The sequence below is a fragment of the Lynx canadensis genome, chromosome A2, assembly GCF_007474595.2.
Source record: "Lynx canadensis isolate LIC74 chromosome A2, mLynCan4.pri.v2, whole genome shotgun sequence".
Classification (NCBI taxonomy): domain Eukaryota; kingdom Metazoa; phylum Chordata; class Mammalia; order Carnivora; family Felidae; genus Lynx; species Lynx canadensis.
In genome coordinates, this window is record NC_044304.2 from 33,677,193 (window position 1) to 33,703,633 (window position 26,441).

General features: G+C 52.9%; 1 protein-coding gene across 2 annotated transcripts in view; it reads right to left on the reverse strand.

Moving 5' to 3' along the window:
• The window catches only part of LRIG1 (leucine rich repeats and immunoglobulin like domains 1), a 115,312-nt gene that overhangs the window by 8,329 nt on the left and 80,542 nt on the right, over positions 1-26,441 (reverse strand). For both annotated transcript variants that reach the window (XM_030307186.1, XM_030307185.1), the window contains exons 5-12: positions 24,864-25,007; positions 22,900-23,043; positions 20,531-20,674; positions 18,449-18,592; positions 16,428-16,508; positions 10,937-11,008; positions 10,065-10,136; positions 5,815-5,978 (exon numbers count right to left, since the gene is read on the reverse strand). In XM_030307186.1, the coding sequence (XP_030163046.1) occupies positions 5,815-5,978; positions 10,065-10,136; positions 10,937-11,008; positions 16,428-16,508; positions 18,449-18,592; positions 20,531-20,674; positions 22,900-23,043; positions 24,864-25,007 (965 nt within the window). The remainder of the gene's footprint in view (positions 1-5,814; positions 5,979-10,064; positions 10,137-10,936; positions 11,009-16,427; positions 16,509-18,448; positions 18,593-20,530; positions 20,675-22,899; positions 23,044-24,863; positions 25,008-26,441) is intronic.

Genomic DNA, 26,441 nt, shown 5'->3' on the forward strand with positions numbered 1-26,441 from the left:
ACAGAGACCAGTGGGACAGCATCAAGTGTAACAACGTAAAAATAATGGGAATCTAAGAAGGAGAAGAAACAAAAACAAGGCATTTCTAGAAATAATAGCCCCAGACTTCCCAAACTTGATGAATAGGCATCTACACATCCAAGAAGCTCAAAGAACCCAAATAAACTCAAAGCCCTCACCTGGAAGCTTCACAGTCACACTTTCAGAAGTCAAAGACAAATGAATCTTGAAAGAAACACAAGAGCTGCAACCCATCACACAGGAATCCTCAATGACATGACAACTGATTTGTCATCAGAAACCATGGAAGGCAGTAGGAAAGCATACTCAAAGTCCTGAAACAGACTGTCAACTAAGAATTCTGTATCCAGCAAAACTAACCTTCCCAAGTAAGGGAGAAATTAAATCACTCTCAGATTTACAGACAAATCACCCAGTGGAAATCACTGCTACCAGACCTGTCCTACAAGAAATACTAAAGGGAATCCTTCAGGCTGAAATGAAAAGACACAACAGTAACTGAAATCCACACAAAGAAATAAAACACACCATTAAAAGTAAACACACAGGTCAGTATGCAAGGACAGTCTAAGTGTATTTTTGTAACATTCTTCTCTTCCTGATTTAGAAGGCAACTACAAAGAGCAATAATCAAAAAGTGTTGATCAGGCTTATGATGCATAAAGATGTAATTTATATGACAACAGTAACACAAAGGAGGAGTTCCACAAATGGAGCTTAGTAGGAGCAAAATTTTGCATAATACTAAAGTTATTAATCTGAACTAGATTGTTTTAAGGTGTTAATTATAATCCCCAAAGCAACCATTAAAAAAAAAAAAATCAAAAAAGGCAGGGATTACCAAAATGGATAAAAACCCATGGCCCAGCCATTCACTATCTCTCAGAGACACACATTAGATTCAAAGTCACATATATCAAAAGAGAGCTACAGTGTCCACACTGATGTCAGATAAAATAGACTTTAAGGCAGAAATGGTGGGGCGCCTGGGTGGCTCAGTCGGTTAAGCGGCTGACTTCGGCTCAGGTCATGATCTTGCGGTCCGTGGGTTCGAGCCCCACGTTGGGCTCTGTGCTGAAGACTCAGAGCCTGGAGCCTGTTTCAGATTCTGTGTCTCCCTCTTTCTCTGACCCTCCCCTGTTCATGCGCTCTCTCTGTCTCAAAAATAAATAAATGTTAAAAAAAAAAAAAAAGACAGAAATGGTTACTAGAGACAAAGTAACTTTTTATAATGTAAAACAATCCATCAGGAAGACATAAACATCATAAACATATATGAACCTAACAGAGCGCCACAAAACATGAAGCAAAAACTAAAGAAATGGACAGTGCAACAATAAGTTTGTAGAATTCAATACTCCGTGTTCAATGATGGTTAGAACCACTAGGCAGATGATCAACAAAAAAGTACAAGACTTGAATAACACTATAAGCCAAATAGACCTAGCAGACATCTATAGAACTTTCCACCCCCACAAGAGCAGAATAAACATTAATTTTAAGCACATATGGAATACCCTCGAACAGAGACCATATGTTATGCTGAAAAACAAATTTCAGTACATGAAAAAAGAGAAATCCTACCCAGTGTCTTCAATGACAATGGAATGAAGCCAGAAATCACTATCAAAAGCAACACTGGGAGTCTAATTTGTGGAAATCAAACTGAACTTCTGGAAGTCAAAGAAGAACTCATAAAGGAAATTAGAAAATACTTTGAAATGAGTGAAAATGAAAACACAGATACAAAAACTTAAATGTTGCAGCTAAAACACTGCTTATAGGAGAGATGGAGAACTGTCTACATTAAGGAAGACCTCAAATTAATAACCTCACCTTCCTCATTAAGAAAGCGGAAAAACAAGCTATCCCCAAACCAAGCAGAAGAAATAATTATAGAGCAGAAATAAGAGAAAAAAGGGGGAAAAAATCAATGAAAAGTTAGTTCTTTGAAAATACTAATGAAATTGAAAAATCTGTAGACTAGCAGAATGGGGAGGTGGGGAGAAGATACCAAATACTAAAATTGGGAACAAAACTTACCAACTAACCTCACAGCAGCAAACGGGAATACTATGAATAATTTGTATGGCAACAAATCAGATAAGCTGATAGATGCACAAATTCTAAAAAAGAAAAATTACCAACACTGACTCAAGAAGAAACAAAATCTGAATAGATGTTAACAAGTAAAGAAATAGGATAATTTTGGTGTGCCTGGCTGGCTCAGTTGGTTAAGCATCTGACTTCAGCTCAGGTCATGATCTCACAGTTTGTGGGTTCGAGCCCTGCATCGGGCTCTGTGCTGACAGCTCAGAGCCTGAAGCCTGCTTCGGATTCTGTGTCTCCCTCTCTCTCTCTCTGCCCTCCCCTGTTTGCACTCTGTCTCTCTTTCTCTCAAAAATAAACATTAAAAAAACTTTTTTTTAATAACTTAAGAACTTCCCACCAACAAAAAGCCAGACCCAAATGGCTACACTGATAAATTTTTCCCAAAATTTAAAGAATAATTATCACTAATCCTTCAGAAATTCTTGCAAAAAACAGATGAGTGAACATCTCACTCCACTGTAGGAGTCAAATATTCCCAGACAACAAAATCAGACAGAAACCCAACTATACACCTGAGTACAGATGCAAAAATCTTCTACCGGTATACCGGCAAAGCAAATCCCACAACATATAAAAAGGATTATACACCACAACCAAGTTGGATTTATCCCAGGAATGCAAAGTTGGTTTAACACCCAAAAATCAATGTACCATATCAATAAAGGTCGGGGGCGGGGCACATTATCCTTCAACAGATGCAGAAAAAAGCATTTGACAAAATTCAACACCCTATCATGAAAGAAATACACAACAAGTTAGAAATAGAAGGGGAATTCCTCAACCAGGTAAAGGTCATCTACGGAAAACTTACAACTAATACCATATCCAACAGTGAAGGACTGAATGCTTTTGCCCAAATCAGGAAAGACAAGGAAGTCTGCCCTCACCACTTCTAGCCAACACTGGAGGCTCTACCCAGGGCAATTAGGCAAGAAAAAAAGAAAAAACAAGCTATCGAGACTGGAAAGGACGAAGTACAAGTGTCTTTTTGCAAATAACATAACGATCAAATATAAAAATCCTAAGAAATTCAGTGAAAAACTACTAGAATTAATAAATGATTTCAATACAGATGCAGGATGCACTCATTCACTGTTACTGGGAATAGGCAGTGGTGCGGCTACTGATGAAGACAGTCTGGCAAGTGTTCAAAAAGTTGAACAGTTCCTGTATGACCCACAATGACATTCCTAAGAACAACTTAGGAAGAGAACTCACAAAAACTTATATATGAACGTTCACAGAATTATTTAGAATTACCAAGAAATCCAAACAACCGAAATGTCCATCACCTAATGAACAGCTAAATACATGTATATCCATACAATGTCATGTTGCATTAAAAAAAATAATGAATACATAGTAACACATTCTGCTAGGTTAAAAAAAACCTAGTCACAAAAGACCATTATTATAGGATTCCATTTATATGAAGGTCCTCAGGGACAGGGGACAGTGCAGTGACTGCTGTGAACATGGAGTCTGTTTTACGGATGATGAAAATATTCTAAAATTAGGTGGTAGTGAGGGTCACACGGCTTCCCAATACTCTAAGCACTACTGACTGGTACACCTGAAACAGGTGAATGTTACAGTGAGTAAATGATACAACCATCATCACAGTCCCTGAAAGTAATTTAATCTCCCTAAAAAGAAACTCCCTACCTTTCAGCTATCATCCTTTCTCCCTCCACTCTAAGCCACCAGTAATCACTCACCCTCCTACCACCCCTGGAGTGGCCCTTAGATGGGATCCTATTCTGGACATGCCATGTGGATGGAATCATACAGTGAATGGTCCTGTGTGACGGGCTTCTTTCACTTCAAGTGTTTCAAGGTTCATCTGTTGTGTGAACAATTGCTGTTTATGGCCTGATGATATCCCAGCGCCTGGCTCTACCACGTTTTATTTATCCACTCCGGGAGTGGTGAGCATTCGGGTTATTTCCACTCTTTGGCTGTTACGAGTAATGCTGCCACGAGCATTTGTGGCCAGGTTTTATGTAGATATATTTTTGTTTCTCCCCAGCATATAGCTGGGAGTGGGTCACGGCTTAACTGTGTTTAATTGTCTGAGAAATTTCCCAACTTTTCCAAAGGGGCTGCACCACAGTGCACTCCCACCAGCACTGTAGGAGGGTTCAGACTCCACCCTCCTCACCGACACTTGTTGTTGCCTGACTTTTTGATTCTAGCGATGCTGGTGGGTGCAAAGCGGTTATATTTTCCTTTTATAAAAAAGGAGGTGGAGACTCCCACACAGCTTAAAACTTTGATCTCCTGCCAAGTGTTTTCCTGATGCCCATTCTTACGTGACGACGGGTTTGGCATCCTGCGCTGCCATGTGGAGGTGGGCTAACGAGTGTGAACTGCCGCGGGACGTGCCAGGGCCACCGGCCGGAGGCTCGGCACAGCAGGTCACAAGTCCGACCCTGGCTCATCCAAAGGGCAAGATTATGCCCTGTGACAGGAAAAGGGAGGAAGGCGCAGCAAGCCCCACTTCAGGGCAGCTAGTTAACAAATTAATGGTCAGGGCCCAGGTACGTGATGAACAATGGACGGCACAGTCATCGTGTGCTACTTGGAACACGAGGCATGCACAGCCCGACATTGTGCACGGACGTTCTCAGAAGACTGACCACTAAGAAAACACCGGATGCTTTTAAGGCTTCTCGCTGGACTGGATCCGCACAAAGGAGGGCCAGCCTGCTGGCAGAGGTGGTGGTGGGTGGATGATGGAAGGGGGCACTTGTATCCTGAGGTCAGCAGGCACACTGGCTCTTGCCGTGCCCAAGGAGGAGGCTGGAGAAGTGGACCACAGGGTTGCCTGCACTGCTCAGGGTGCTCCTGGTTAGGATCATCAGTCACACCCAGGGCACAGGGGCAGACCGGGGAGGACAGAAGGCAGGAGGCACTCACAGGAGTTCCGGTCACGCCCGGGAAGCCCACCCTCGCTCCTGCTTAAAGCAGGGACCGGAAACCCTCCAAGATTCGTCTCGTTCTCTGACCACGTCTTACCACGAGGCTGCGCATTTCCACGTGAGTGCGGCGTATGGCACGCAGCGTGTGCACAGCCTCCAGTCATTCAGCATCTTCTGTACCGTTTGCAACCAAACCCGGATCGCGACCACCCCTGGTCCAAAAGATGGCAAGACCCACGCTCCAACAGTCAGAAGGAGAAGAGAGCTCATAGCTACAAGTGCAGATTTCAGTGGTTTGGAGAAACAGCGAGAGTGCAAGTCAACAACAAGGAATTATTTTTACGACACTAACTGTTCTCCTGAGACTTGTTCTTCCTGTATTTAACCTTCCATTCTTGGGGCTGGAAAGAAACACACATCAAAACCCCAGCCTCAGACACAGAGTAAATTCACAGCTAAACCCAGGCACCAGAGCCGTCTTGAGATGACACAACTTTCGTCCAGTAACCGGTTCTCCTGATTTGTAACCAAACCAAGTCCTGCTCCATTCTCATTAAATGCATGCACTCCAGGAACCACATAATGAGGCGACTCCACAGTAAGTACTACGTGTGGTTTCAGCGGGAAAGAACTTGCATCCAGCAGCTGATTGGGAACCACGGATTGGGGTTGACTCTGATCACAGAAATCACTCCCATAATGAGGACTTCCTCCTGGCCTCCCTGCCCTTCAGGAAAGAAAATCACAGGGACGGCCTTACCACACACGAAACTCTCCGGCGGCACAGAGAAAATGCTCTGGCCCTTCAGGGATTCCGGGTGGGCACAGGTGGCTGTCACGAAGGGCTGCAGCATCCGGCCCAGTAACCACGGGGGCAGCCACTTCAGCTGGCAGTCGCACAGGAAGCTATCACTGCTGATGTGGCTGAAAGGGAAACAAAAGGGACATGTGAGGTGTGACCTCCAGAAAGGGATATTCCCTCGGCACACAGACTCCTCCCCCAGTCACCGCTGATCGGCTTCTGTCCTCAACACCAGCCATCTGGGAAGGGAAGAGATTTTTCTCCGTTCCTCTTCAGTGACCCAGAGCAGCACATATAATATACCTGGAGATTTTGATAAAACGATGCTCTGGCTCAGAAGGCTCGGGGTGGAACCCAAGATGCGGCACTTCTGACAAGCTCCCGGGTGATGTGGACACCGCCAGCCTCAACAACGCCGCAGCATACCAACAGCCCGCAGTTCACATGCGTCCCAAGACGGGCACACACTGCTCCTGTGTGACCCTGGGGGCACCATCTGACCTCCTCCAGACTCTGTCCACCCGACCGGGCTGAGGAGCACTGTGCCCTCTCTGCTTTTTCCCACCCTCCTGATAAGCCACGTGGAACTTCCAGATTCATCTGCAACTTAGCTCTCGACTCTCAGGTCCTGAGGAGGGCTGTTTTTCTATATTGCTGTTAGTTTTCATTTGGCCAAGCTCCATGTTTTCTTACGTCCAGACGTAAGCCCTGCCAACACGGCCCCCTCTTGTTTGTGGATCTCTACAGCACCGCTCAGGAGGCCGGCAGAATTCAGCTCCGCTCCCTAAATAGTGCTTGTTAGTTAATTGCCACTGCCCAGGGAGCATGAGAATGCAACACTGGTTTTGTGAGGCTCCAACCAAAACAGAGAATATTTTCTTTTTCATTTCTCAGCAACTGAGGATCAGCTTTTTAAACAGAAATCGGAATCACCATCTCAGCGGACATTCCTTCCTGAGGAGTCACTCGAAGATAAGTCAACCGAAGAGTCTAGCTGCCCTGTTCCTGGAAGAGACCTCAAGGCTGTGAGCTAACAGAGGTCAGCGCATGGCAAGGGTGAAGGCACGCGGGCTCCCCTGTCATGAATCGCCTCTGGTACAAGGTACAAAGTACACGGTGACAGAAGGGGTGCTGAAGTGTACTTAGATATTCCACAAGGGGCACCCGGGTGGCTCAGCTGGTTAAGTGTTTGACTTCGGCTCAGGTCATGATCTCACGGTCCGTGAGTTTGAGCCCCGAGTCGGGCTCTGTGCTGACAGCTCAGAGCCTGGCGCCTGCTTTGATTGTGTGTCTCCCTCTCTCTCTGCCCCTCCCCCACTCACACTGTCTCTCTCTCTCTCAAAAAAAAATTCCACAAGCATCGCATGGGCCAGGATCCTAGCAATAGCCTCCACCACCCACCATTTCCCTCAGAAATCTGCTCTTCCTTCCTGTTCCTCATGGTTACCAGATTAGCCATCTTATTAAAATCACTTTTGGAAAGTGCTTTTTCAAAGACTGAAATAATTGATCTCAAAGCCATGCTAACTGGGATGTCTGCCCACATCAGACCTTTAAAGGTCAGCATTTGGCTTCTACTCTTAATTTTTTAATTTTTGTATTTTTATTTGACAGGCAGGTAGCTGTGTGCTTAGAGCTATCTCCCGGAGGGCTGTCGTACTGTGGAGTTACCCAGGTAGCATGAGGGCTCCCCCAGCTGAGCCTGAGAAGTGGCTGGTTCCGGCCCAGTACCTGGGGGGCTACTCCGGGCCGGCTGTGGTGGCGGGTGGACTGGCTGCCGCCAGGTACCACACACTGAGCTTCAGTGACAGAGGGACAGGAATTCTGTCAGAAGTGCTGTCACGAGCTCCCCATCAAGCCAGTGTTGGGCGCGACTGCCCCTTTCTGGGTCGGCAGCAGGAAAGCCTGAGTAGAGTCTAGAGGAAGACGCTGGGTTATTGCCGTGAGGCTTCAGGCACTTGTGTGGAGGACGGTCACAGGAGCAAACTAAGGAAGGCCAAGTTGACAGCGATCCTTGGTCACAGATGTGTGTGGGAAGGGTTACTACCTTACACCACGAGTGTAGGCCTGGCTGGCTTAAAGATGTCCTACCTCTCCCACAATGAGGCCCACCTCACACAGAGGAGACCAGACCTCAGAAAGGGGTACTAAGGGTGTAGAGATAGCTTTTCTGAAGAGCGAGTCAGGACCAACAAGACAGACAGTGAGGACACTGACACCCTGACCTCCCTCCACATGCACACATGGCTTTAAGGACAAAGGTGAGGTTGAAAGGCTGGACCAGGAATTGCCAGCAACCCCGGGGCTTTGCAGATTTCCGCTACTCTTCCTGCTGGTCAGCTGCTCAGGGGTGCGGCTCTCCATGACTCCCGCCTCCGGCCGTCCCATCACTCTGCTGGCTTACGGTGCATTTTCATGATTCCAACTCAAAGTGTGTTTCTAATCATCGCTTGTGGAAATTTACCCAGAGCATGACTAAGTGCACGGTACAACCTGCCTTGATCAGATGGAGGAAGAAAATGACCAAGTGGAATTAACCGTTTCTCCCAGCAGAGGACTGGGCCCAGGGCCAGCCACGGCTGGGTATGTGCAGCGAGCGACGGGAAACCCAGGCAGGGGCCAAGGCTGAGCCTCCAGAACCACGCCGAAGCAGATTTTGGGCGTGGGGTGTGGTGGAGGGTCCCAGTTGCCTAGAAGGGTCCAGTCCTTCCCGACTAGGAAAGTATCTCAGAAAACCTCAATTGTTAAGGAGAAGCAGTCTTCTCTCCCTGTCCTTCCCTCTTTCTCTTACACCCTCTTCCCATCTGATGAGATTACTTCCAACATTATATTTGACAAGTTGCAAACACAGAAAAGTTGAAAGAAATGCACAGTGAACACTTAACCATTCTAAGACCGTGACCCTTTGGAGAAGGCAGTTCTACTCAACAGGCCTGAATCTCACAGCTAAGTAAATGCCATGAGGCAGGTGCCTAAAAGACCTCCTCTCTCCTCACCCAGAGGAATATCACCAGGGGCCTGCTTTGCTTTTAAAGTATGGGGACTGCGCCTCCCTACTCCCCCATTTCTCCCGAAGGCCACCAAGAGTGGCCTCAGGAATGAGGATGAGTTCAGGATGCACAGATGGCTGCCCTCTGTCGTCTACCCTCCGTCAGCACTTCTGAGAACCAAAAGCCACATCTTTCAGGGACTAGTATTACAGCTAGACTTTGCGGCAGCAGAATCAGATTAATGCACAGGAAGAAGAAAGGAAGCTTGGGTGTTGCTACCTGCATACCCTGACGAGCTCCTCTGCCAGAGACTTGGGCACAGGCTAGCTCTTCCAACCCTGTGACCCGGGGGCCCATGGTGAACATCTATGGTGGCGGCACCACCACCTATGAACCACTGTGGGGGCCTCGGAACAGGTGTGTGCTGGGCGCCACATCACTAGTCCACAGTCGCCTGTGACCACCCCCCAGATATCTCTGCCTCACTCACAGGCCACCAAACGTGGCAAAGAAGCCACTCTCAGTATAGGTCCTCCATTTTAGGCAGACCTAAATGATGAAAACTTGCCCTGACATCATTTCAGGAATGATCGCCCATTTTCTAGAAGAAAGTTCATGTCCCCTAGAGCAGCAGTCAGTAAGCTACAGCCTGCCCTGCCAGCCTGTTTTTTAATAAATAACTGACTGGCACACAGCCATGCCCGCCTATTTGTGTATTATTTATGGCCCATTTCTGCTACAACAAGGGAGTCTACTTGCTAATGACACAAACCCTATGGCCCACAAAGTTGAAAATTCCACGTGACCCTTTAAGAAAAGGTGTGCTGAGGGGCGCCTGGGTGGCTCAGTCGGTTGAGCGGCCGACTTCGGCTCAGGTCATGATCTCGCGTTCTGTGAGTTCAAGCCCTGCGTCGGGGTCTGAGGGAGCCCGTTTCAGATTCTGTGTCTCCCTCTCTCTGACCCTCCGCCGTTCATGCTCTGTGTCTCTCTGTCTCAAAAATAAATAAACGTAAAAAAAAAAAAAAAAAAGAAGAAAAGGTGTGCTGACCCTGATCCAGAATAAGCCCCCAGGGGGCACTGCTTTTCTAAAAGACAGCTTACACACAAATGCTAACAGCCCCATCTGTTACATATATTGACACATCACGGAATCAAGGCGTTTCTGACTCCAAATTCTCTAGTCATATTAACCAGGACCCTGGAACCCCGGGTACTTACAGCTCTTTGAGATTCTTCATTTTCACAAAGGCATCAGACTGGACAGATCTGACTGCATTCTCTCCGAGGTTCCTGCAAAAGAACACTTTTCAAGTACGGACACACACTCCAGGCGCCCTTCAGGTCAGCCACCTGTTTGAGCCAAGAGGCTCAGGTGGCTTCCGGGAGAGTCCCGGTTTCCCCAGTGTGCTGGCCGTGGCTGTCACCTCCCAGACACTGGCACAAGCACACGGAACAACCTTGGAACCAAGCCAGCCTGAAGGGCAGCATCAAAGCTAACGGTGAGGCCGGCTCAGCAAGTCAACAAGCAAAGCTTTACCAACAGAATTCAGGTCCACCTTGATTCCAAGGCCAAAGAGACTAAGAATCAAGCACTAGAGGCATCTGCCCTCGATGGTGACCACACAAATGTGTCCGGGCTGGCATCACCCTCGTCCTCCCGGGCTCTCAGGGACAACCAGGCCAGAACACCTCCCGGCTGAGCCCAGCGTGTGCTCGGCCCCGTGAAGCTGCTTCAGTGGGGCCGGGAGCCTGCGCCAGGAACGCACGCTCTCACAGAGGTGAAAGGGAGGCCGGGGCCTGTGGAGGAGCCAGCGCCAGGGGGAGACAGGGTTGGAGGACGGGGGAGGGTATCCAGTCGGCAGCCGCATTCGTTAGGAACTCACCGACCGGCCATGTGTTCTCTAACTGTTGCTGGCATAGGCAAAATAAAGGCCAAAGTTGAAGCTGACTTATAACGAGAAGGAAGCAGCTGGCGTTTCCAAATAGGCTGTTTCTCAGTTTACAAAGATGTGATTAAATTGCTAGCAGACTTCCCCGGCAGCCGCATTTGGCAGGCCTGTGGGTCAGCGAAGGTCTGGTGAGATACTCACAGGTGCTCCAGGCCCTCCAGCCCCGAGAAGGCTCTCTTAGCCACGGACTTGATCTTGTTTCCAAACAGAGTTCTGCCATTTCCAAACATCATCCAGAGACAGGGAAAAAACAAAACGCAGAACCGGAGGGGAAGAGACAAGGGAGGAACGGGAGAGAAAGAGAACACACAGTTAGGCCAGTGCCATCTGATAAGTCTGTCCAGTGAGGGGCAGGTGGAAATCTGACCTACGTGGAGACAATGGGTCCGAAGTATGCAGGCCTTGCCCTTCTGAAATGAAATGCTTTGATCTTTATTAGAATTTAACGTGATGACAGGATGCACCATCTCGCCTGAAAAGGCTCCTTGCGATGTTTGTGGAAATCCCCTCGTCCAGCCCGGGCTGTGCCCAAGGACCCAAGGGCCTCGTGAGAAGGAGGGGACTCATCACTGTTCCCATGACAGGAAGCAGAGTCATGGAACGTAATGAAAACTGGAACTAAAATCTGCCACCCTCTTCTGAAAAGTGGGGGTGAAGGTTCCCCGAGCAGGCAAGAAAAGGGCAGGAAAACCGGCCTCCATCAAGACGGCTCCCCAGCGATTTGCACTGAGACATACCCGAGCAGCCAGGACATGGCCACAGGGAGCTGCGCCCCCGCCTCTGGGAAGGCCACTCGGGGTGTGCAGGGCATGCCCTGGCGCCGTGGCCTCTTAGCAAGAGCCCAGATCTTAAATGATGCCCATGGGCCCAAGGTTCTTTAAATCGCAGACGCGTCCTAAAAGGTCAACCTCTGAGGTTATCTAATACCCAGACCCGTGGACTGCCTACCCATGAGAAAGGGCTCCTACTTCCTGGCACTTGCAATCACAACTTCAACGGCAACTCCTAAGAGTTTTCTCAGAAACCAAATTCTCGTCCCCTGCAGTGCACATGGAAGAAACGAAGGCTTCCTCCAATGGGCTACATAAGCCAACGGACTCTCCAGTCTGTTTGGGGGATGAGGGGTTGGGGGGGGGCACCCAGAATGCCTGGACACTGGGAACGAAAAGCATCCGTGTTCCAGTTTTCCCTCCTCTGACAACAGCCGACTGGGGCACTCCCTCTACCTCCTGTAGGTGCGGGCAGCCGTGAGCCCCTGAGAGTCATGCTGACAGACACATGGACTCTTCAACGTGACGTCCAGCCAGACTACCTAAAGGGCTAGTCAGGAACAGGGAATGCTGGGAGCCCACTCCTGCCACATCTCACCGGCTCTGGGAGGGGGCTTCGTAAGGGGGCACTGCAGACAGCCTCCGGAGAGCAGCGGTCTCGTCTGGGATCCCACCGAGACCCGTGTTAAGATGGGGGTCCCCCGAGGGAAAACATCAAGTACCAGCCCCTCCCTGAAAAGGGCCAGGAAAGCAACAGGAGCCTCGAAGAAAACCAAAGATGGCAGGGCGGCCCAGGCGGCACCTGCCACATGGGCCCCGAGCGTCACCCCCCCTGCATAGGGCTCCCGGCACCACCTACACAAACCCTAGGATGCCGCCTTCGGGAAGATGGGGTCACATGCAGACAGACCAGGCCAGTGCCACAAACCACAGGAGGTGCTCCCCGCCCCACTGCCCTCCAGGGCACCGAAAGCCTGAGGGGAACCTGCAGGGCAACCACAGGAGCTTCCGGGTACCCCCACTTGATAACGAACAGACCCCTCCTCTCGGAGCCTGCAGCCTTCGGACAAAGCCAGCACCTCCTGCCTCAGGGAGGATGGAGCGGTCCGAGACCACTCTGACTGCTCCTTCTCTCGGAGGCAATCTGCGTATTTCCACTCTCTCTCCATCTGAAGCTTTGATTCTCAAACACACAGCCCAAACACGCAGAAGTCCGGTGGCCACACTAACTCTCTTCCCCTAACCACACAACTAGCCCAGCAAACACCAGCACACGGCACCAAACCCAAGTATCTGCAAGAGCCTGCCAACTTCTCACTTACTCAGATCCCCCAGGCCGGGTCACTGTGCTCCAGGCCCTAGTAAAATGTATTAACTGTTTAGTGAAATCTCCCGTAAACCAGATCCAGGAAAAAGCTGTGCTTTATTTCATGCATTACGTATTAGTCACACTGACCTCTTTTACAATGAGGGCAGACTGTTATTTCTAATGGTAACAATAGCAATAAAACAAATTCTCAATTACGTAGGGGCTAATCATCCTGCTGCGGGATTAAAATAGCCCCTTACTTTCTCTAGGCGGACATCTGGGGGCTGGGGCTCAAGCTGGCAGACTGGGACAGTTTCAATAAAGGCAGCCGTGCGCAGAACGGATGGCCGGGGCCGCGGGCCGGGTGGTGCTCATTCTGTCCACATGACAGCAGGCAGCTGAGACTCCACTGTCCCAGATCAGGGGCTCCCAGAGAAGGGACCGCAGGGCCGATGTGCCTCACACCCCTGCCTCGGTGCGGACAGCGACCCTGGAAGTCAGCTGTCCACTCCTTCGTGCATCTCTAGTGCTCCCCAAGGCCTTTCAGCTCTTGCTAACACCGCCCGGCAGACGCCAGGGGAGGCCTGGTCCAGCTCACATTCACCTCCCCACCTCTCCTCCACCTGAGACACTGAACAGCACTCCGTGGGCCCTGCCATCGCTCTGTGAACACACGGGGGAGGGCGATCTTGCCCAGGCTGGGGGGCAGCACCCACCCAGGCCCACCTCACGGGAGAGGCTTGGCCTCGTGGTCCAATTCCAGGTTTCCTCTAACGCTTCCCTTCGCGCACGTCACGGCCCCGCCCCGAAGAAAGCCATGGAAAGAGCTGGAACCACGGGGCAGGCACTCACACCACCCCTCGTACACACGTGGTTAACTGCTCCTCTCTCTGCCAATCTGTGTTCCAGAAAGCCTCCCGCCCTGCTCACATACTAGGACGCTGTGCACACTTCCCAGGAGGTCTTCCACCAACATGATGACGGGGGCCCCAGTGGGAGGTGAGCATACTGACCACAGGTGAGCAGTTAACACTTGCCCTGCCAGGAAGCTCCGGTTTGAAGAGCTGTCCACATGGCTGTGTTCAGCAGGCGGAAGCATTACGAGCAGGACAGCACCCACCACAGCTGCCCAGGGAAGCCTTTTAAGGCTCTGCTGCTCCCGTGTTCCCTTCTCGGCAAAGATTTTAATTTAGGTCTGGCCTCTTCTGTGACAGGAAGGTCCTCGAATGGGTGAAGGCAAGACTTTCTCCCTTCCCATTCTCAGGTCCCCGAAGACCTGACCCCAAGGGCTTCAAAGGCAGGCCCCACCAGGTCCAAGGTCCAAGGTCCAAGGACCCACCAGGTCCAAGCACCGACCGCAGCCCCACTGCTTGAATGAGTCCACGTGACGTGACCGCTCTCGAGAGGCAGTCCTTCCCTGTGCTCACACTCTGCCCTTTTCTAATGGATCCCGACACGCTTGCCACCGGGCCGCTCAGTAAGGCAGGGAGGTGTGAGGGCCACATTTCCCAGCCACGGCCACGAAAGAGAGCGTCCGGGCAGCGCGTGGGGGAGGTAGGCGGGGAGGAGAGCCAGGCAGCACCGGTCCCTTCCTTCGCTCTGCCGTTAACCGTTTACTCAACACCTTCCATACACCCGGGGGAGTGGTTTTTACCCAAGCTACGCGCCACGATCACGGTGAAGCGTGGGCTTTCCTTTCCTCCCCTTTCCCGGGGAGGACACCGCACACCACAGGCAGGTGGGGGAGCATCGCGACCCCCACGGGTGCCTGCTTCGTCACCCAAGGGTGCTGGTACTACTTCACCTCTGTCCGCTGCCCCTTCCCCAGCCCCATGGGCTGAACGGGAACCCAAGTCACGGGCATCACAGCATTTGTTTTTCCATCCGGGAAGAGGATTCTTTTTTTCTCTTGCGACGTAACCACAGTACCGTTGCGCCTAAACAACTATATATATTTAATCAGATTAAGCAACTACTATCTCCATTCCCCCAACTGTGTGTGTCCTCCCTTTATTTTGGAACCTGCCAGCCCCACAATTTTGGTCAGTGAGGCGGGGGGGGGGGGGGGGGGAGGAGGCTGGAGGTATCGTATCTCAACAAGGTTCCTGGAGTCTCAGGACCGGGTTGGTGCGGAACCCGCGCTGCCTTCCGGGAGCCTGTGTCAAACAGCACAGAGCAAGGGAGGCCCGCGGACTTAGGATCTCAGGCAGAGCTGCTGACCCTGGTCCAGCGGGTAAAAGGACGAGAGAACACAGGGGAACAGGCGGCAGCATCAGGCTGGACTCTGCAGAACCAGGAGTCCCGGCACAGGCACCCCTGCCCCTGCAGGGCAGAGCCTCTGGAGACACGTCCACCCCCCCCGCCCCGCCCCGCCCCAGCCCCCTGTGCACACACTCACACCTGGCCAGGCAGGCCCCGGAGAGCAAGGCCTCCGCCCCAGGGGCACAGCCGCTGTCCCATCCCAGGGCTTGCCGGGCAAACTGACTAGGAGGCGGGGAGGAGAGGGCGTTTTTTTAGGGAAGAGAAAGGAAGACAGAGACATGCTGGAGAAGAGTGAGAATCCTGAGACAGCCAAGAGAGCTAATCTTACTCTGAACTCTGAGTATAAATGGTGTGAAAAACCACACTTTTCAAAACCACCTCTACAGAAAGACATCCACCCCACCCCCGACAGGCTGTTCCGGAACCTTCCGCCCCGCGGCTGCTTTCAGAGTATCTGCTTGACACTCGTACTGTGCTCAGCTCGCGGTCACCCAAGCAGGCCCGGGGAGGTTGAGCGGTGACTGCCTCTTTCTGTCTGCCCCGGACCCTCCCTCGGACTCCCCTGCCCCGTCCCAGAGGCTCCTGCGGTGGCCCACTCAGGGGGGACAGTGTGGGCTCCAGAGCCAGACCGGCCGGTCCCGACCCTCCACAGCGTGTGGTCTTGGGCAAAGGCCCTGCACCCGCGTTTCCTCAACGACAAAAAAGGTTGCATAACAGAGCCTAACTCACGAGGTTGTTGGTTGTTAGATACAACACATGTACACAAATGCCTTGCACAGTAACTGACAGCTCCAGGAGCCTTAAAAAAAATAAAAACATCAGAAACCGGGAATAAAAACGAGTCATTACATTACCTGTCGTAATGACTGTTTCTGTGTGACGTTATGACTGACCACAGAAGTACTGACCAAAGACTCAAAACCGTCGATGGCACTTGGCTTTAGACATCTCACACAATTTCTAGGAATCGAGTAACAGGGCGAGACTCCTTTGTGCAAAGCAGGACAAAAAACTCAGCCGTTTCCCGGTCAGTCACAAATTCAGCGGGACAGAAAATCCAACAGGCCTCTGACAACCGGATCTTCGGCCCCAAAGGAACCAACGCCCAGGGCAGTGATGAGACCACTGGCCACAGAGAAGCTGGGACGTCTTGGCTCTCTTATTCAGACTTTGCTGGAAGATAAATGGGAGCCAGCCCTTCTCCAGCTGGGCCCACGAAAGAGGCGGCACGGGGGAGCCTGAGAAGCACTGTGCACCCCCTCCACGGAAAGGCCAACGCCGAGATACTCACAGTTTGCTGAGACTGTCAAGCCCGGTAAAGGCGCCACTCGTGTCCTCTATTGTGCCCGAAATCTCGTTATGGTCCAGATCCCTAGAGAGGAGACAGAGAGAAGGCTCACCATCCAGCCTGAGTTCTCGACCCTCTTTAACACGAAGCAGGAAAATAGACAGACACCCGCTCTGTCACCCGATGCCCAGCTGTAACGTACGGCCAACACGAGTGTGGCCACCGGGCCACAGGAACCCCGTTCTGCACGCCTTGCGGTGTAGCCTGGCCTTCTCAGCCTTCCCGCAAAGCCAAGGCACGCCTCAAACTCACAGCCACCCCAGCTCCGTGGGCTGCTCCCCAGTTGGGTAGGGCAGGGCCCTGGGGTAAGGACAGGGTGCGGACAGCACATGGGAAACCCCCCAAGAGCAGGCATCTGACCACTGGCACTGGGAATAAGCCCGAGAGGTTTTTTGAGGCTCCTGTCTGCTCTCACACCAGCCAGAGTCCCTTTCCTAGGCTTGACTGAGAAACTGCCGAAGGCACATGGAGGAAAGAGCGAAGAAGAGGCCCCCACACGGGGTCCTCCCTGGGGCCACTCCATGCTGGCAAGTGGGTTCGGAAGCCCGAGTCGCCCCTCCTCACAGGGCCTGGCCTGCACAGGCGCGGACTCGGAGCCAGGGACGACATCTGGGCGCTGAGTCAGACTTGTGACCCACTTGCCAGGGTTGGCGGATGAGGCCAACTTTTCAGCCCAGTCTCCTCCAACAATGCAGATCACAAGGCGGATGACTCAGCTCCCTCCCCCCGGCTTCCAGGGCAGAGGACAGCGCCAGGCGATGCTCCCACCTGGCGACCAAGCCCCCCTCTCTGCCCCCACCAGCAGCCCCTCCACCCCCCCCCCCCCCCACGGTTCTTGGCTCCTACCCCTTCCTCCGCCAAACCCTGGCTGAGGCAGGCCAGGAAGAGAAAGGGACACTGCTCTTGGACCCGTGGGAGCCTTCACAAGGAATGAGCACTGCCAGGAGGGAGGGGGGCCCCCGGCTGAGAGGCACAGTGCTCCTTCTGACCTTGATCTTACGGCAGAAGGCTCAGAGCCCCGAGATTCTGCTGCTGGAAGGGACCTCTCCTTTCAGCGGGTCTCTCCTTATTATCTTCACACTGAAAGCCGGGACCCAGGGCTGCCGCTCTGTGTGCCTGTCTCCCAGCTCCTCACCCTGGCTGCCAAAGCTTTTCTCTTCTTTCTGGCTCAATCTGAATGTCCCTGGCCTTGTTATTCAGGCCGTGCAAGCGCGAAGGCTGGCTGACCTCGGCTTCAATAGCCTGGCATCCGGGCTGTTTCACACTCCCCAACAACGGCCCAGCACTGAAGCCCGCTCTGCCCTCCCCGCCAGGTGCAAGTGCACAGGGCCTCCTGTCACACTGGAACAGGCCCTCCGGGCAGCGGGGCACGCTGGGAAGGCAGCTTCAGATCTACTACGACTGTCCGTGGAAAGCCATACACCCCTCTCTGGGGGCCTGGAAGTTCTCCAGAGCCAACAAAAGACAAATCTTAACTCCCAGGAAAACATCCTGAAGCAACTTCTGGCAACCCCACCTAATAAGGAATTTGAAAGAAAATGACATGAGTGCCTCTATTTTTTCAATGGCCCTACTGAAGTTCAAGGGAAGACAGAGGAGGCCCTAGATACCTCTCTTGAAATTGGGCCTCCTGGACACGGGTTGTGAAAGCACATGGGGAAGATTCGAGACTAGACAGACGGACCACACGGCTGCTCCCAACAAGGGGACCCCGGCAACCCAGCGAGGGCATGGCAGAATTACCGCTTGGTAACGGCAGGGTTTTGAGTCGTCGCCTCTATCGGCACCACCCTCGGGGGGACCGAGAGACGTTTCTCTGCCCCACTAGTTCTTTGCTTGACCCTCTGCACAAATCTGACTGCACAGCAACGAGAAGGGAACTCGGCAAGGTGGCATGTTTGCTCTATCCCGCCTTCCCAGCAGGGAACCCCTTCGTTCTGTCGACCCCACGATGAACGACGTACAAGACACGCAGGTTTTTGAGTCCCTTGAAGGCGCCTTCTGCGATGTGGCTGATGGAGTTGTGGCTGAGGCGCAGGATGCTCAAGCTACTCAGGTCTGCCAGGCTCTCCTCGTCCAGCCGGGTGAGATTATTGAAGGACAAAACCCTGGGGAAGGGAGGGGGAAGCAAACGTCACCAACGCGGCACAGGCTCATGCGAGGCCCAAGGGCCAGAGTGGTCGTGCAGCCAGAAACCCAGCAGCGCCCCACACCCACACAGTTAGGCTCCTGGAATACTCGTGCCAGCCACGGAGACCGGACAGCAGATCAGGCTGCGAGGACGACGCAAGGTCATACAACACCAGAACTCTAGGGTTCCAATCTCTCGTGCTGGGGTCCGTGCGGGGGTCCTGACTCAGGCCATCAAAGACCACTCACGACAGTGGCCCGAGACCCTGGACGGGGAGCCCAGGAGGTTCTGACGGTGAGCAAGGGAGCCCAGCGAGAGTCCCGACATCGGCCAGCAGAGGGCGCCACCAGCCGCTGCGTGGAGTCTTCCTCCCACAACAGTGCATCCGACCTGGGCGGCAGTCTCCGGTCCCCTTGCCCCCATCCAGGCCAGCCTATAAGCGTGACATCCTGTAAGCAGGACAGGGAACACACCCCCCAATCACACACACCCCCAATCACACATCTTCCCCGAGCATCAGAATCAGACCTTCCTCCCAGCACGCCCTCACGGCACCTTGACACCACACGGCCCTGGGTTGTTACTTAGTAGTCCTCCACCGTTGAAAAATGGGAAGTTTGGGTTGGGACAGGAAGAAGCCAAATAAACTCCGAGAAGATTTATGAGTTTTTAAAGGCAGCAGGAAGTAACATTCTTTCCCTCCTGGAGAAGTCAGGCCTGGTGTCTGCCAGTCACAAAGACCTGGCAAGTGATCAAAATTACATCCTCACCTGCAATTAAAGCATTTAGCTTAAAGGAAGGGCCAGAAACGCTGGAAAGCAATCCTAAATCTGGCTCCGAGATTACCAGACGTCGGGAAAACTGACAGGCTGGTCAAGGCATTTCCATGACCTCTCTGCCCCTTCTGAAGGGGAAAGACAGCTCCACGTGGGCCACCTGTCAGAGAGGGGCACTGGGAACACTCCCTCACCGGCTGCCTCAAAACCTGGGGTGCACACAGCCTCCTCACTTAGCCACTGGCCTGGCTCAGGCCCGGGCAGCAACCAGCGGAGATCAGTCCTGGGAGTTGGTGGGGGTGGGGGAGGCAGGGGGGCGGCGGGAGGGCGGGCGCATGGCCTGAGGCAGGAGACGGTCAGAAGCCATTCATTCAATACCACTTGAGAAGAGCAAGCCGCACTGCCCCGAAGGTCTGGAAGCTAAATCTCAAGGGTTAACGCTAACGCTAACGCACACACTCACAAAATCCAAGGAGGGTACGTTCAAGGAAAGAGACAGAACTATGGGTTTTTGCCTGAGGTAATCACGGGTTCAGTGACATACAAACTCCAGGTCAGTGTGCAGCAGGTGTGGGGAGGAGGAAGGGGGAGAAGAGGGAAAGACAGACAAAAACACCACCTGCAGAAGACTCAACACTGAGCTTAAAGCACCCCCTTGCTGGCTGGGTGAAGTCAAGACAGACACAAGACACAAGCTTGGCACTTTTAACAGCCGTTCATTTCCGTGGGTGACTCTTTGCCTACAGTCAAGCCTAGAAAAAAAGAAAATCCACCCAGATCCTCTTAAAAAAAAAAAAGCCCACACCCACAGTGGAGTAAATTGGAACTGAGAAACCTGGAGCGTGTTAAAGGCAAGGAGCCCACATTGGTGAGGATCGACTTTTTCCCTCTAAGACCACCTGTCTTCTGCACATATTGAGAAACAGGGGGACACCGGCACGTCCAGCAGGGGGCCGGCGGCGCCACTGTCGCGGTCAATGACCCAGTGACGCGGCACAAGGCCCGGGCTCCGAGCGCCCGCGCCGGCCGGGCCCCTGGAGGCCGCCGTGCCTCGGGCCCGGGGCCGCCCGCTCCGGAGGGTCGCCCACAGGCTCGGGCTCCCAGAGTCGCCGTGCACAGGGCCGAGGCGGGACACTTACAACTCCTGCAGCCTCTGGCAGAAGCTCCAGCCGTCACGGCTGATGCGGGCGATGGAGTTGCCGCTCAGGTGGAGCTGCTGCAGGGCCGACAGGCCGTAGAGCGAGCCGCTGTTCACCTCCACCAGGCTGTTGGACTCCAGGTGCCTGCAATGACAGGGCACGGGGGTGAGGGCGGCCCCTCGGCCTCAGACACGGGCGCGGGAGACGACGGGCAAACCCGACGGGGGGCCGCCAGCGTCCAGGTGGACTCGGGGTTCGGAGGGCAAGGGGACCCTGTTAGCCGACTCCAAGGGACCCAGGTGCGCACGCGGGCACACAGCGCCCGGCAGCAGCCGAGCCCATTAAAGGAAGAGAAGAAGACAGAATGGTGGGGGGGAGGGACCTCTTATCCCCATCTGACAGGTAACGTGACGCTGAGGCAGGGAGGAGCGAGGTATGACTTCCAAGATTCGGTCCCCAGCTCAGTGGGCAGCGAGGGGCCAGAATTCGAACCCAGGTCTGGTGCCCAGAGACACCGTCGCTCTGGGGTCAGGCTACTTGGATCGATGTCCTAGTTTTGCCACTTTGCTGGCTGAATGAGGCGGGAACATCTATACAATACGAAGAGACCCGAGGTGGCAACTTCACAGGGCTGATACGAGAAGCACAGAGGAGAACGCGCGTCACAATTTCAGCACAGTGCCCAGCACTTAGGCCCCACCGGGTCAGTCAGGTGAGGACGTTCTTACCCTGCTTCTCGACCCTGCACACCCTAGCCCAGGACGACCGTCCTGGACTGGCCTCTTGCATAAAACATACTAATTCCAATGTTGCCCCACGTTCAGTATCACAAGGTCTTTGGGCAACGGGGTTCCGCCCTGTCTATCTCACTTTCCACCACTGCCCAAAAGGTGAGCACGTTTATAAATAACCTCTCGGGCAACTCATCCCCCCGCACGGGATGAATCTGCTCAAACTAAAAACCAAATGGGATGTGCTAACTCCATTTTCTTCTGAGACTTCTCTTTGAACGTCGGCATACCCAGCACATAAGCACCTGGGATTCCAAGTTCAAAACGACAGTTGTAAGCACGTCAAGGGCAAGTGTTTCTGAACAGATACAGAGCTGAGGCCAATCAAAGGACCTCTGGGAAGAAGGGGACCAGCAAGACGGCACTGCTAATGCGAATGCCCCCACCCCACAAAGTGTGTGGGTCTGGGGGTGGGCGGGAAGAGGCGCTCATCAGAGACACTTCGGATAAACGAGCAGGGTGCAGAGCCGATGAAACCAGATGTGGGGTTTTTGTTCTCGGTCTCAGCTGCAAAGATAACAAAGGATGTGAACACAGTGATGTAACTGGTAAGACTGGAAAGGAGGGGGCAGGGGGCGGGGTCCTGAGCAAATTACATCGCTGACCACAACCCAAGAAATCTCCCGTTGACAAACGTAGACACAGTGGGATACGTCCCGGAACGTGGAAATAACCACGAACAAAACTCCACACAGAAAGACCAACAAGGAGGGGTGCCCCTGGCTGGCTCAGTCGGTGGAGCGTGCCACTCTTAATCTCACAGTTCTAAGTTCAAGCCCCATGTTGTCTGCAGAGATTAGTTAAACATAAAATAATTAAAAAAAGAGAAAAGAAAAACCAACTGGGAAAGGACTGTAAGTGACCGCCCCTTGGGAGCAGAACTGGGGGGAAGAGGACAGGGGAAGGGGACCCCCGGCTGCTTTTTTACCCTCATTTTACTCAGTTACGAGTGTATGTTACTTCCCGTTGAAAATAAACTAATTTAAATGTTTAAAAATGGAAGATCAGAGCCGCCTTTCCTGCCCTTCTCCATATGTCTTCCTGCCGTGGTTTTACGTGACTCGGCGCACAAGCGAGCTCTGGGGCCGCGCATCTGTCTGGAGAGCGCGCTCCCTGGATAAAAGCAGAACATCTGCGCCGAGCGACTTGATTAGCTCACGAAACATAAATAAATCTCCCAGGATGAACTATACATTTTAGGCCCACCTGCACATCAAGACAGACGGTCAAATCCCCAACAGGGAGACAGGGAACTTCCTGCAGCATGGGGGAGAGGGGAGGGTGTGGGATGGGGGCCCACTCTGCACCCCGCTGCTCACGGAGGATGCGGGGTGGGGGGGGGGGGAGCCCAGCAAAACGGCTCCCTCTCCCACCTTCACCAAGCTGCTTCCCTGACCAAACCCTGGGAGAAGACGACGCTCAGCTGGGGCAGAGTCCCCGAAGACAGGGAGCCGTGCCCGGCCAGAGGCCACACGGCGGGGGCCCGGGGCCGGCTGAAGTCCGACGTGACCCCTCCAGGCAGGGGGCCGAAAGAACACACACAGGCCCGTGGCACCCGGAACCCGGCGTCGCGCTTACAGCACGTGTATCCTGGACAGGCCCCAGAAGGCCCCGTCCGTGAGCTTGCTGATGTTGTTTCGCTGCAGCTTCAGCACCTCCAAACTCTCGAGCCCCTGGAACGTCAGGCCCTCGATGAGCCGGATCCGGTTCCTGTTGAGGTCCCTGAGGAGATGAAGACCGCGGGTTCAGAGGGCTCGCGGCACGCACCCTGCCGACGCCTCCCACCCTGCCGATGCCTCCCACCGTTCCCACGCAGGCCCAGAAGCCCAGCCGGGAGAATCGGGGCGAGGATGGCCCAGCAGGGCTGCGACGTGTCTCACGGACACTCCTGCCCGCCACGCAGGCCCGGACGCTGACCGGGCCACAGCTGGTGGAGGAAGGAGCGCACGGGGCTCCCCAGATGCTGGCCCCACCGCGCCCCCACGTGAGCAAATGCTCCACTTCCTCCCCAACTCTCCATGGCTCTGTAGTGAGGAGGTGGGTGTGACTCAGGATGTGAGCGTCTGAGGTGAGGTGTCTGTCAGCTCAGCAACAGAAATCCGTACCGGACGCCTCACCCCGGGAAAAACCGATCCACTGGGTGCCAAGTGGCAAGGACGCTTCCCACTGAAGGCATGAATGGGGTCCCTACTGATGGAGAGAAGGCAGTGCCCTTGGGCGAGGAGGGGGCTGACGCACCAGTGAAGCCCACACATTCGGCTTCCGACGCCAGTGTGACAAAACCTCAGTTGCCCGAAAGATTTCAGGAATCCGGGTGGGCTGGATCCATTAGTAACACTGGGGGAAGGGGAGGGGAGAACACAGAGCTAACCAGAAAGCCCTTGGTTTTCCCCAAATACTTCTGCAGTGTCTCATGACTCTGTCCCCCACACAACCTCCTGAGCATCAAGAGACCTTCTCCAGAGCTGAAGAGAGCAGAGTCAGAGCCTGGATCTAATGAGGGGTGTGTGTGTGTGTGTGTGTGTGTGTGTGTGTGTGTGTGTGTGTGTATGCACACACGTGCACAACACAGGCAGTGAGAGCTCGGGGGGGGGGGGGGGGAGGCACACCATCTTGCTACCAAATCTGGCCCCGAACAATCGGTGCGTTCTGTTTAAACCCAGTCTCCAATATCAGCTTCTTTTCCTGAAACGGTCTCTTCTAATACAAAGAGAATACAGGAAAACGAAAAACCAGGGAACAAATGGTCCACTGGGCTCTGGAAAACAGGTTTTCTTGAATCCAACCCTGTGCCATCTTAGGAGAGCATTCGGCCTCAGATATCAAAGAACTAAACAAATAAATGCTTTCTTCCAAAAAAAAAAAAAAAAAATCAACTACCTCATAAGATGTAGCAGATGGAGACGGTCCATCTCGGTCTACACTAACTTCCTCTGAGACTGCTCAAAAAGTGTGGGACACCATAACGTCCACGGTACAGATTTTTTAATTTGAGAGAGAGCGCACGTGTGCAAGCGAGGAAGAGGGACAGAAGGGGAGAGAGAGTGAATCCCAAGTAGACCCCACAGTCAGTGTGAAACCCAGTGCGGGGCTCGATTCCAAGACCGTGAGATCATGACCTGATCTGAAATCAGGAGTCAGACACTCAACCGACTGAGCCACCACGGTACAGATTTTATGGGTACTTTAAAAAAAACCAACACAGAAAACCCCAAGATAAATAACCCAAGCCACACAGCCTAAGCATTAGCCAGGATCAGCTCACCAGCAGGACTCCTCATTTCATTTTGCAAAGTGCCAATGAGGACAAGCATATATATCCTCAGTGGATCTTTTTCTCAGCAACCTGAGGCAGCCCACAGGCACCAGACCCGGCTTCTAATTTGCTTTTATTAGGTGTCGCCACAAGGCCATTAATGACGGCGTATGTAAAGCCTGACGGGGAGTGAGGAAGGGGTCGCATTTGGAATGAGGTCCGTGGGGAACGCTGGCCTCCACAGAGTTTGGCTAACCTTAATTAAAGTGCAGGTTTCTATACTCACAGTTGCGTCAGCCTGGGTAACTTGAATGCTTTCACAGGAAGCTGGGTGATCCTGTTTTTGCTCAAGCGAAGCATTACCAGCGACCGGGACAGGCCATCAAATGCTCCCGACTCCAGGCTGCCAATGCGATTGCTTGCCAGGTTGCTGGAAGGACAGAGGACAGAAAATGAAATGGTCAGAAGGAGGCTTCCCTCACCCCGTTACAGACACCGGAGTTGCCTCGGGTGGGGAGAAGCCAAAGCAACACCCAGAGGGGTGGGTTTCCAGGGACACGTCGGTCACCTAAACTCCCGGATGGGGGAGCCAGGAGACTTGGGTGTCAGCACCCTCCACTTCAGGCCCTGGTGGAAGTGTCATTTCAGCCCCCCAACGCGCTGTGCTTGTGGCCAGGGCCTTCCGCTGGAGGGCCGGGGGGTCAACGTCAGTCACCTCCACCCCAGCACCCTCGCACCCCAGCCTGGCCGAGCACCGGCCGTCTCCAGAGCTACCTGCAGGAGTCCCTCAACAACCCCCAACCAAGAGTTGGGGTTCAAGGTTGGTGAGAAAAGCCCTAGGAATCAGAATGTCAACTTCCAGGCGAAGGGCAGAATGGATTTACTAATTTAGACAAATAGTCTTAAATGTTAAAGTGCGTCTCACCACACAACTTGATATGTATACAGATACATTTATACGTTTATATACACACCCACGCACACACACTTACAAATGTGTCTTAACTGATTCATTTTAATCGTTTGAAACGGTATCCAGAGAAACACTAGTGAAGGAGACCTGCACAGGATCCCTTCAATTCTGCAACGGGACGTCCACTTAGTGGATTATGTATGTAAAGGGCACCTCCCCTCACACCACACTACAATATACTAGGTTGCATCCGGGCTTTCCACGGTGCACAAATTCTATCAATAAAAAAAAAAGAAAAAAGAAAAAACAGAAAGGGAATGAATGATACACTATTCCTATCAGAAGTCACTGCCATTGGGGCACCAGGGTGGCTCAGTCGGTTAAGCATCTGACTTCGGCTCAGGTCACGATCTCGCGGTTTGTGAGTTCGAGCCCCGCATCGGGCTCTGTGCTGATAGCCTGGACTGCTTCAGATTCCGTGCGTCTCTTTCTCTCTGCCCCTCCCTCGCCCATGCGCTCTCTCTCTCTCTCTCTCTCTCTCTCTCAAAAATAAATAAAAATAAAAAAAAAAAATTTTTTTTTTAAAGTTAATGTTACTACTTCTCCTTCCACCTTCCCTGGACAAATGCTGCTTTTGGTAGCGCAAGGAAAAAGACCAGAGAGAGTCTGCTCCACCAGAGAAGGGAAGAGAAGCAAGCATTTCTTGCCTCCCCACCCGGCCGTGGCCCAGGCCAGGGCACAAGAGGATTCTGTGCAAATGGGGCTGGACTGTGTGTTCTTAACACTCCCCATTACAGAAGAACAGTCTGTGGGATGAAGATACACACCGGCCAGTAGCTACCAAAATAGTCCCTCCTGCTTTTGTGCAGACGGAGGTCAATGTGATTCAGTTGAGCAGTTGTTGGTTCCTTCGTCCCAAGTGAGGGAATGCCAGGCGGTGGCTGGACACTT